General features: G+C 35.6%; 1 protein-coding gene across 1 annotated transcript in view; it reads right to left on the bottom strand.

The window, feature by feature from the left end:
• nphs1 (NPHS1 adhesion molecule, nephrin) overlaps window positions 1-12531 on the bottom strand; it is a 69681-nt gene extending 57150 nt beyond the window's left edge. The window contains exons 1-3 of the mRNA XM_044117042.1: window positions 12445-12531; window positions 6401-6589; window positions 1401-1523 (exon numbers count right to left, since the gene is read on the bottom strand). Of these exons, the coding sequence (XP_043972977.1) occupies window positions 1401-1523; window positions 6401-6589; window positions 12445-12496 (364 nt within the window). The 5' untranslated portion in view covers window positions 12497-12531. The remainder of the gene's footprint in view (window positions 1-1400; window positions 1524-6400; window positions 6590-12444) is intronic.
• Window positions 12532-12916: the final 385 nt, after the last annotated feature.

Genomic DNA, 12916 nt, shown 5'->3' with positions numbered 1-12916 from the left:
ATGTTTCACTACATGTCCAAATTGAACTTTTCAATCACCTCTGTAATAATTTATTCTGTGCAAAAGAGAGACATTGAACTATCTCCCTTTAGGCTTGCCAGGCTGCACTGTTACCTTATATCTTACAGATGGTGGTAACAACCACCAGACCCCCTGGTAGAAGTATTTTGAAAAAAAAAGAAAAAGTTATTTAAGGTGTTACAAAACTTTTTGCAATTTACCGATTCATCTCAATAAATAATATTATCAAATAGTTGCTTGAATAAGTTAAATTGATAGTTTATATCAATTTATTACACACATAGAAGTTTATTTCTAGTGTTTAATCACTTTATTTGACAGTTACAGCTAAGAAAAATGTTGTTTTCCACAAACTAGAATATTGGATAAGACCAATAAAAGTGGAATTCATGTTGTATAGCCTGGACCATCAACTGGGAAACTGCTGAATTGGGCTATTTTTCCCATCACACTGTCTCTGACATCCTCTTCAAGGAGGATAAGCCACAAAAGGTTATCACTAAAGAATTGTGGCTGTTCACAGAGTGCTCTATCCCAAAATACTGATGGAAAGTTTAGTGAAAGGAAAATGTGTGCTTTGAAATGGTCCAAAACGAAGAGGAATACTGCAGTGTTAAGAGGACTGTGAAAAAGGCTCTTTTGAGAGTTTGGAGGTGACAAAGTGTGAATTGTGGGTGAAAGCTTAAAAAACTTCCACACAGAAAAGCACCCCAGAATCCATGGCACATTTTATGGGCCATGTGACTAGCTGCTGATCCATTGTTTTATTGAGTCTAAGCTCTGGCCAGCAGAATAACCTGTTATAAATGCTATGGAGAATCTATAGCGTATTGTCAAAAGGAAGGGTAACCGGACATCTTCCTGAAAGCAGACAAGCTTTGCTTTGGCAGCTTTCTTAACACCTCTAATGCTTTCCTGTATATAATAAATTTCTGTAAAACTGAAATTAGTTTTTTTGTTAGCTGTAAGCAATAATCATTAGCAGAAGTAAATGATTACTACTGTGGTAAATACTACAGGAGATAGACTCCTCCACCACTAATTTCACTAATAATACTGAAATAAATGAACTTTTCTATAATATTCTAGTTCATTAAGAGGGATATGTACATGTGCTCAAAGGAAACATCTGAGTTTTACTGTACCAGTGATTCATTCATTTTGTCTCTGCTACAAATGCAACAGTATTATCTTGAAAAAAAATGAAAGCTCCTTATCAATAGAAATGAATATTTAACAGCTCTTTATATGTTGATTACTGGTCAAGAGGTCAGACATGTTATTGGAGTAGAGATAATGCTTACTGTGCGTTGATGAACACGTCTCCAGCTACTTACAGACAGACAGACAATCAGATAGACAGACAATCAGACTCTCACTTTGTACGGTGAGAAAGGCTGGATTGGAGACAATAGCATCACTTCTCTCAGATTGGCTGGCTTGGCATTCAAAGAAGGCATCATCATCAAGTTGTGCATCTTCAATCCTGAGATTATACTGTCCTGTGCAGACACAGAAATGGAGAAATGTACTTAAGAACAGAAGCGTAAAACAGCTTTCTTTTATCAGAAAAATTCAACAGAGGCAAAAGTCACATTAAGGTTGACATTTGTGAATCATAGTGTAATGTGCAATCTTTCAATGGGATAATTCAACTCTGAATATGTGTAAATGGATGCCTCAAGAACTTTGAAGTGAGTTTATGTTAAAAGGTTTCAAGCAGCTTTCTTTAGACAACTCACCAAATATTTTATGTTTATTTCTATTACAGAGTTCCCTAGTGTTGCCAAAAAAATGTCATACCCAAAATTAGAAACAAGACACATTTGGATATATTAGTTAATTAAGACATTAGTAAGCCTACATATATTTTTATTGCAAAACCCAGATCAGGGTTACGATCATTTACTGAGTTTATCAGCAAAATCCCATTCCATTCCTTCCTGCCACATGTAGTATACACTATGGAAACTAGAAAAGTATCAAACCACTTATAATAATAACCATAATAAAACAGGCATATGAATCACCCACTATACGTATTAAAGCTGTATTCTCAATGACACAGGTGTGAATCTAATTAGCTCCAGCAGTTTATTCAGGATTAACCTGTAAAAATTCAGATGTGTTTATGAACTCTTTAATTGTAAACCTTTCACAAACAATTTTGCACAAAAAAAGCACTTAATACACATAAAAGACTTCGCAATTGTTCTTCAATGTACTCTAAAGTGGAAATGAAAACTAAAAAGATTTTTCTGTCACTGACTGCTTCAAATACAAAACATCTAGCTTCTTGTGCAATGATAAGAGTAGCTCTTTACAATTTATAAAAGAAGAAAATTAACAGTATTCAGTCATATCTGGGTGATCTAGCTATAAATAGACAATTTCCTTTTAGCTGTAGAGTTAAAACATCAGACTCTTTGAGAATCTCTAATTTCTTGCTCCAGGCATTCCAATTGATATGCAAGTTGCAGTGTACTGTATACTTGAAGGATTGTTTTTCTTTTTTTTTTTTTTTTCTTTTGCAGGAGTTTCCAATGTGGTAAATAAAATCCAATCTCTAATTCAAAACGCGAACTGAATAAACTGCCTATTATTTGCTGCCAGACAGAGTCCCTCACTATGTATCTCCCCTCTGCTAGTCTGGCATGCCAATGGGGCTTGATTTGTTTGATGCGTTGCCACAACCTGTGGGGATTAGATGATGCTCACTGTTGGTTTTCCAGCTCCTGATGGCTCACAGCCCACTAACATGTGGAAAATAGTATCTTGGTCTGACAACCACTCAGGCCTAAAAACGCATGTGTCAAGTAAGCTGGCAAGATAATTAACACCAACCAGAAGCAATTTTCACATCTAAGTTATCATTGAGTGCAGAGAGTGGGAGAGACACTGAAGTCATTAATCACGTTCCTCTTTTCTGAAATTATTCACAAATAGTGCAATCAAGTAGCAGCAAGTGTGTATTTATGGCAGAGGAGATGGTGAAAGGCAGGGACGTGATGTGCCAGTTTGTCTATTACTTTCTATTTATTTCATATAGATTAGGACCTTAGGAGGCTTTAAGATTGAGTATAGATACAAAGACATATTGACTGCAGTTAAAATTAATGTTCCCTATGCAAATTCACAGTATGTGAACCAAATTAAAGCTGAAAGTATATCTTACAACATAAAGTCTTCCTAGTAAATGTGGTTAGCTTTTAAAAGTATTTGTTTTTAAATAAACTTACTTATGTTTTAAGTATATCTTACAATATAAAGTCTTCCTAGTAAATGTGGTTGGCTTTTAAAAGTATTTGTTTTTAAATAAAATCCCTTCCTTAGGTGTTTATCTTAGCACATTTGTTATACTAAATCATTTCCCACAACAAATTAATTACGCCATGGTCTCACATACATGGGGTTGTGTGAAAATTAGATCACAACCTCAAATCAAAGCATGAGTCTCATTTAAACAATGCCTCGCAGTGAAAGTAACCTGCTGAAGTGTTTTGAGGTTTTTTAAATAACATTTAACAGGTCAAAATCAATGAATTATTTTAAGCTGGGACTCAGTGAAAACAAAGAGTAACAGGTTCAGATCAGACAGTTGTGATTTCCAAATCAGCTGATTGTTTTCTACCCAGTCAGCTGATAAAAGCAAGTAACATGTTCCCAAAAAAACGTTTTAATTTTACAGTTTCAAATGACTTTCTCACCTTTTCACCACATACCGCAAAGCTTTTACTCATGTCACACCGCTTCTCTGTTTCACCAGGTCTGAACTAGTTTTAAGGAAAAATGAATCAGGTTTCCTTCTGCTGCACACATTCTGACTTCTGTGAACTGGCTGAAGGCTCTTTATTGCTTTCTATTTCCTTTTCTTCATCTGTTTGAAATTACAGACTCAAAGGAAAACGAAAGAAACTTTGGTGACTGTAAAAGCCTACATGAAACTTTCACCTAGACTGAAGAAATTGGAGAGGAAGGAATTTTCATGTTTCATGAATAACACAATCATTAATCCATTTAATATTCTTTCATAATAGTTATGTTATCATCCTTATGGAAAATATGCAAAAGCTTGGTGTTTTTTGTGCTCATTAATAATTATATTTCGCCTCATTGATTGGCTGCAGGTCAGGTATAATTAAATCACTGCTTGTGGGCCAATCATTGAAAATAAATTAACAAAGACATACTTCATGCTCTAATGCGCCAAACAAGCTGTTTTATTGGCTCATCTGTGTTTGTCTTTACAATAAGGGCTGTTACACGAATCAGCCTGAAATCTTGCAGTAGATTAGGACTCATGTCATTCCATATTTATATCACTCCTTTGCTTCAGGGGGTGGGGGGGAAGGAAGTGTGCTGCATCTACCTTGAGTGTGTGTTGAAATCAATGCTGCCCTCTCTTGTCTCTGTAAAGACATGATTTCAAGCTTTTTAAAGCATAAATAAACACCCCCGATGGTAACAATCAGTGAGAACTGGTGGCCTATCAAGTGCAGTCAAGTGCCATCCCAAATGATTTGGTTCGTTCTGGGCAGGGGAAAGTGATTGCATATATCAGTCTGCAGTTACCTTTCCTGGAAATTGTACCTGTGCTGATAGAGATGTTATTCATAGATGAGTGGATGAGTGTATAGCATGCTGTGCTTGCCTTTGGTTCAAGTGTTCATGGGTGGAAGTTCTTATCTCAATGCTGTAGACTTTTTTTATGTTATTTCCATATGGGCTGTTATTGATGTTCTCTTTAAATTGCTAATCAGGAAATAAAAGGACATTTTAGAACTATAAAAGGTAAAAATGTTCTTGAATAATTTCTTTTTTATCAATACTTTATTTAAAAAAAAAATTGATTACTAAATTATAGATTCAGCATGGAATGTGTGGCATATGGAGAAAGCTTCAGAAGACTTTCATACAGGAGAATTTTTTTTTTTTTTTAGTTTATGTTCTTTCAATTTCATTTAAAAATTAAATTCCCAGAGCCTAGAAGAAAAGAGGCACCAAATTTATATTCTTAAAGTTCAGTGGGATGTTTCACCAGTCAGCCATTTGTTAGGGTTAGTCTGCTGCATTTCCTGAACTCCAAAGTTTGCATACCTGTCTACATGGAAGGTAAGGAGCAATTCATGCTTACAAACTTTATGGAGATATTGATTTCATATTTCAATAGAATTTGTTTTATGTATTATTCTAATTTTCTAAGAAAATTTTGTAAAAAAAATATATATATATATATAAATAACAAAATAAAGGGTTGAGATATCACGCTTGAGAACCTATACAAAATGGAAGGTTTAGTATTTGAAAGAATTACAGAAAATATATATATTTTTCAGAGACACTACACATTACTGAGATGCACTTGTATATTTTTGTTGATGTTTTATGTGCATGGACTATGGTTCCCCGAGCATGCATATGTCACTGGCTGTCTCCGACAGAGTGCAACAGTGAAGTGTGGCTCATCTAGTTGCAGGATGATCAGGAACAGATGCTCCTCTCCTACTCGGGATTGCCTTCTAATTGGCTATTACTTTTTATAGACTGTGGTGTTCTGCAACACACTTTTTTCCCCCTCTGTCACATTTTACTGATTAGCTGACAGTTCTGTTTTTTTTCTCCCTTTTGATATGCCCATGACAGGATAAGTGGAACGTGTAATCTCATGTTTTTATACCAACCCGCTGCATTTATAGCTCACGTTTTTTTATGACAGTGTTGCTTTATCAATTTAACCTCAATTCCTTTACTGTGAAGTACCCAGAGTGTGTTATTCGATGCATCATCATTTTTTCTTTACTAAAAATATGCAAATTAGTGTTGACAACCTTGTTCTATACTGCAACTTCACAGTTTAAGCTGTAGGGTAATTTCTATATTGTGTGACTTTTAAACAAAAAGACTTGCACTGCAAACATATTTACAGTCCTTGAACTTTTGCGTACTTCCTTACATTACAACTCCAAAATTAAGTGTGTTTTATCTGGCTTTTAGGTGATAAACCCAAACCAAGTAGCATGTAGTGCAGTTACATAAGATATGAATTTGAATTTATTTACAAATTTCCACCTGACAAACAGGAGATTTTCTTTTCACTGTTGTAACAGGTGTGGCCAGTATAAGAAATTACTGCAAAGTAGGCAACAGGTTGCAGTAGACTGTCCATTGCTTTGACTTGGTCTATCACATGAATAATACAAAAATGTAATTGATGTTTATGGATGTTAATAGACACATTTTTAAGTTTAAGTGGTATAAAATCATTTCTCGGCACCATATTTAGCGAGAACAACTATAGCATTTACTTTGTCTCATTTTTGTTTTATTGCTTTTATTTAAAATCAGTCCTACAGACTACTTGGGTAACTTTCCTGTTTACCTCTCCTTCCAATCATGCTGTAGCGTGGGAAGCCTGGCAGGCTTCTCTGAGGTCCCAAAAGAAAGCCGTCTTTCGCCCACTGCACAATCCCAGAGGCCCTGAGGACCTCACACTTCAGCACAGCTGTGGCTCCCATTCGCACAGTGAGGTTCCAGGGCTCAGTCCTGAAGGCCTGCTGGGCATGCGTGCCTGGAGACATAAAAAGCAGAGGGAGGCAAGGAGCTGGAGTGGAAGAGGGTGTAATGGGAGTTAATGCAAAGAGATAAAAACGAACGAGGAAATCAGTGTGCGCGAGAAGTGTTATCAAAGAAGTAAATGAAGTAGAGAGAGCGTGACATAAACATGCACCGCAGGGATGCAGTCCTGTGATCTTTTGTAGGGGAAGGCATCCCCATTGTGTGTGGACACATTATTCATCCTGGCATATTTTTTATTGATGGTAAGCTGCGGTGATACGGCTCTGAAAATGAGTCAATAAAGTAATTACGGCAAATTAAATCTCCCCTCGGTCACGCAGATATGGTATGGGGAGGCGCAAAAAAAGCAGGGGGTATCAGAGACCTTGTTCACCTGTGGTTTTTCTTTAATGTTGATGTCCCACCAGCTAATTCTTTCTTGGAAGAGTAATGATTATCACTTTAATCCCCCTTGTTTGTCATAGGTAAGGTTGGCCATCCTTCAGCCAGACTGTGAAGGGAAATTCACTGGTTCAGTGCATCTGAATCAGAAAGGTAACTTTAATGCAGAACTATCACCAGGATGATGATTATATCATTATAATACACAGAATAAATTCAGTTCAAGGAGTCCTGTGCAAATACTTATTCCAATTAGCAGCTCAAATCAAAGCATGGGTCTCGTTTAAACAATGCCCTGCAGAGAGGGTCTGCCTGATTTCATTGAGTTGCTTAAATCTTGACCTTCATTGAAGCAATGACCAAGTTGTTTGTGAAGTGCATGCTCTGTTGCATCTGACAACATGAGTGAGAGGCAGAGCTCTCAGATCAAGGCTGAACCAGTCACCTCACGTCAAATATGAAGGGCAGGATTGGCCATAACAGTGGATGCATACAAACAGCCACCCACAGAAGCGTTTTTGCATACAGTTTACATAAATGAATACTCAACAGAGATGCAGAATAGATGTGCTTTACTGAAAATACAGGAATATATCTTATCAACTACGTGATAAAATTTTATTTGTGTTCTTAATTAAAATGTATTGCTCAATCCAGAAAGATTTTAGTTTCTTAATTTAATAAAAGTAGTGTTCCATTTCATATAAGTATCTGTTTTAAGCTAGTAACTGTTAATGTTATTAAAGAAAGACATTTTAGATTTAAGAGGACACCATTGATTGTTTAGCTTTTGTTTTAGTCAAGATGTAAGCCGTGTTTCTTTTCTTTTTGTCTTTTTTTTCTTTTTATGTCAAGTAAGTCTTAGTGTCAGCCATAGGTTTTCCGTGCATCCCTGTCTATTATGCTAAAACTAGACTCTTCCTGTTCATTTGATGTCCTTTTAAGGACACTATCACAAATTAACCAATTTGCGGAAGTGTCATTGCGATTTTACCATGTCTGCATTCAGTATCTAGACATGGTAAAATAAGTTAATGTTTGAACTGAGCATCAGATTGGGGAGGAAATTGGATTTTAAGACGCTTAAACAATAACATGTTTTTTTGGTGTCACGTAATCTGGCCTGATTAATTTAGATACAGTTGATTTACTGTGATTTTCAGATACGCACAACCGTCTCATGGGTTTACAGAGAACAGTCAAAAAAAGAGAAAATATGCAGTGAACAGCAGGCATGTGGATGAAAAATTCTTGCTGGGCAACAAAACTCAAATAACCTCTTGTTACAGCAAGATACGTAGAAAATATTGTCTCTGAGCGACAACACATCAAACTTTGAAGCAGATGGGCCACAGCAGAAGAAGACCAAATCTGGTGACACTCTTGTCAGCTGAGAATTGAAACCTGAGGCTACAATTCTTACAGGCTCCTGCAAATTGGACAATAAAAGATTGAAAAAACGTTGCTTGTTTTGTTATGTCTCAAATTCAGCTGCAACATTCAGATGGTGAGATTAGTGTTTGGGGTAGACATCATGGAAACATAAATCCATACTGCCTTATATCAGTTGTTTTGATTGGAAGTGGCTGTATGGTGTCGCACATATTTTCTTGGTACTCATCTGGACAATTAGCATCATTTGAGCATGCCTACTTCCTACCTGAGTACCGTTGCTGACCATTACTATAGCCATAGTATAACAATCTTCTCATGTCTACTCCATGACCATGTAACAAAGCCCAAATCGTCTAGTACTGGTTTCCTGAATGTTGCAAATGCTCAATGTGTTCTAAAGTCCTCCACAGTCTCCATTTCTCAGTCCAATAGGCTCCCTTTGACCTGTGATTTACATCATATAATGTGCTATCAAAAAAATCTATTTCAAGTGTGTGATGCTGCCATGTCAATACACATCAAAAACTTGGGAGTATTTTTTTCTGCCTTACAGCTGCAGTATGTAACTTTACATAAAGTGAATGTTTAAAAAACATTCACTTTATGTAAAGTGATTTGATAAAATCACTTTACATAATCACTTTACATCTTAAAAATGATTTGATAAAATCTTGGAAATTTCCAATTAAAATTCCTTACACCTAACCTGTGCAAATTTCCATAGGTTAACCTGACTCGATTGTTGAAATATTTATTTAAATTAGCCATAAACTATAAATATGACATCATATCAAAACAAAAATTATGTTATTACTTTTGGTGATTTACCATCCTAAGATTAACAGTGGTGGTAAACTGACTACACAACAATTTCTCACAGCAATGCAGTTTTATCTCTGCAGGTCAACAATATCTGGTGTTTAACATAATATCCTGCCCTTGAGTAGTTATAAATGAATTGTCTCAACGACATATGTATTTCTTTAAGTTGAAGTCAAAGAACTAATTCTTCTTCCTACTTTCTTTTTCCCTAGTTTATGTATTAAAAATAATTTTTTTCTTTGTAAATTTGCTCTGCTGCAGCTCGGTTTGTCTCAGCATTTCTCAGTCCCTGCAGTTATTTTCTGCTCCATTTTAAAGTTACTTAATCTGCATGGTAATTAACCTTCCTTCTTTACTTCTTGCATTTTACCTCGTTTGTCTCCTGTTTTGCTCTTTGCTCAACTTGTATCATCAATCATTTTGTGGTTTAACTGTAGTCCAACCCTTCTGTTTATTAGCTGTCTGTTCCTTATTGTTTGTCGTGCTGTGCATACCAATATTTTTAGTTTGGACCTTATTTTGCTATTTATGTATTTTGTCTTGAACCATTCCCTGTGGTTTTGTTCCAAAGCTTGAATTTGTGTATTTTTTATTTTCTGTATTTTCTAACTAAAGCTTCCCTTTTCATTGCTCCAACCTTCAAATGTTTCTTACCTTTTTGTCCTCTCTCTCTTTGGAATGAACTCTCAGATAAAACCTAGCAGCATGTTTTTCCTTAAGGATGTCAAACCTTTCTATAGAAAAAAAATAAATGCATATGTTGATGCCATTGCTGAAAATGCTGGATGTTTCTGGCATGCAGTCATAAACAACCTTTTTTCCCTGTGTCTAAAGATATTTATGTCATTAGTGCATAAATAGGTAAACACGGTATCTATAAAGAGCATTCACTTCCTTGGATGTTTTACCTTTTTACTGCCTTTACGAAATCATGAGGAACAAAATGTAAAATGTAGCTTTTTTTACAAGAAAAAATGCTTTTAATTTTAAAGTGAAAAGTGAGCTCTATTAAACTTTTACAATTAGATAAAAATACTAAACATAAAATAACTGATTTTGTATTTACTTTACACATTTTATGTGTTCCCCCTTTTTAAAGTAACTGACCTAATCCAACAAAGGATCAGCCAATTGGTGCTTATAGTCTCACAATGAGTGGAGTGGAAATCACCTAAGCGCAATGACAGTGTCTCAAGTGACAGTAGCATAATGATGCCTGTGTCCAGAATCCATTCACTGGCTAAACCGTGTTCCTGGCTCCCATTACAGCATGAAGACAAAAAAAACTCCAACCAAATCAGTGAAAAGGGCAAATGTGAAGAATGTTGGTATGAGTGATTCAGTTTTCAGATGGTTCAGGAATTATCTTTCAGATATAACTCAATGTGTTTTTGCAGATGGGTTGAAATCAGAATTTGTGGACATTGTTTAGAACGTCCCTAATTTTGGTTCCAGTTCTGTTTACCACTAATAAAATCGAATTGGGAAAGCATTTGTAAAATGTTAAGGCCTGTCTGTATGCTGATGATACCATCATTTATCTTCTTGCAGCCACTGTTAACTAGGCTATTGTACAGTGTCAGACTCTGCACTATATGTAATGTAAAGTACTAAAATGTTACTTTACATTTTAGAAATTTTCAGGGATATGTTGATGTTTCATGTACTCAATTAACTGATGACTATTATGACATTTACTTAGCTAACTTCACAAAATACTGTCAGTACACTGTTTCAATAAAGTTGTAGTGGTGAAAGGTATTTTAAATCATAAACATATTATGTGGTCATCTTTATAAAATAATGACCAAAAAAAAAATCCCCTTAAGTGTTTTTTTTTTTTTAACTAACCGTTTTTTCGGAATGAAAGAGGTGGGTATTTTTATTTTTTTATTTATTTGCTTTTGCCAAATCACTTTTGGCACAAAAACAAAAAAAGACTCAAGCCATTATTTTAATAAGGTGATGATATGGTGGAGCTAATTATAGGCAGCTTAGGACAAGACAGACTCATAACTGACTGCCTCATTAACTGAACAGCCACATGAGAAAGCCATTCTTCTGAAATAACTTCAATGCCAAAAAGTCTTGACAGGTATATATGATGAGATGTCATCTATATGGCTAACAAGATGTGGCAAAAATAAATGTAAAATCCAACCACCCATGCATCTGCTGACAGTTTACATCGTGAGAGAAGTTAGGTCTTTCATGCACTAGAAAAATCCAGTCTGGTAAAGGGACAGACATAAAAAACAATAGGCCTTCACAGCGCTTTGCTGCCTGGGCCTAACTAGAATCATGCAAAACCATGTTTAAATAGAGTTGAATCTTATAGAAGTGCCAATTTCAGCTCGTGTGGAAAACATTTTATACATAGCCTACAGTCGTGGTATCTTACACAATGTCCCGAACTCTCAAAACATAGCCTTACTCTCAAAAGTACTTAATGATGGTTTAGCCTACTTATAATGAATACTTGTAATGATTTAAATAGTTCATCAATTACTGATGTGACAATGGCTGTAACATCTCGGTCTTGGTCTTGCTCTTGACAAAATGGGTCGAATTGTTTAGATTAGTTTGTGTCAATAACACAAAAACATGACTCCCTTGTATCTTCAGATGCACAACAAGATGAATGTAAATTAAAAGCAACATAAGTTATAACACAGCTGCCTCCTACTTTCTCAAAACACCAAAAACATACTGTTGTTATTGCTAATGACCGCAAAATTGTGTTGCATGGGAAAATTTATCACAACAGGCGGCTTTTAGTCCTCTGATTTAAAAGCATGCGATTCTGTTCACATGTGGTGCGATTTAGCTTTTGCCAGCAAACATCTGCAATCTGACTGCAAAAAAATCATTAATTCTGCTTTTTTAAAAACATAAAACATTTTAAGAAAGGGGAAAGGAAAAACACCTGTAAAATTTATCCACCGTCAGGATTAATAAAATGCAAAGTGAGCAGCGTGTATTGATACAAGGACAGCTAAGTGGTAAAGCCAAATACATAAAATCCAGTTTCAACACTAGCTTAAACATAAATGCTAAACCTGCATAACAAACACACAACGCTAGACCAACACTTAGCCATGGCTGAGAGTTTTCGCCTTCCTTTCGGCTAATTCCAACAGTAGGCTGTGAGCATCGGCGCTCTACGTGCACAACTCACTGAACCAACAGTTGATGAAGACGAAAAATAAGGCTCATTTCATAAAGCCAATAACATAAATCCAGTCTTACCTTTTATTGTCATAGTATGTGTTAGAGAAAATATTTCTCCATCTCCCATCATCCCTGTTGGCTACGTGATTTTTGCAAATCCCGTGGTTTCTTTTGGGTCAGATGGTTTGGGGAATTCCCCTTATGAAGCAATTTGCTTGTCTGCACAATGCCAAACAATTTATTGAAATATCCAGGATATTTAACTTTAGGAACTCTAAGCTTTTTAACATCTGGTACTCTGATGAACTGCTTGTTTTCAGACAATCACATCTAAATATATATACCGTAGGCTATAGCCTATATTTTAATTGACAAATCTTTACTAGCATTTTTTTTTACTACAGCAACAGTGGAGGAGGTGGAAGAGCTTGATCTTTTCACAGGTTACCTGTCTCATGCCATACTGTCACGACATGTTGAGAATTTTAGCTAATATGTAAAAAATACATTTAAAAAAAAAAAAAGCTACGAGCAGCTTTAAATTATGGAG

This window comes from Gambusia affinis, linkage group LG05, assembly GCF_019740435.1.
Source record: "Gambusia affinis linkage group LG05, SWU_Gaff_1.0, whole genome shotgun sequence".
Classification (NCBI taxonomy): domain Eukaryota; kingdom Metazoa; phylum Chordata; class Actinopteri; order Cyprinodontiformes; family Poeciliidae; genus Gambusia; species Gambusia affinis.
This window is presented reverse-complemented; position numbering and strand designations above follow the sequence as displayed.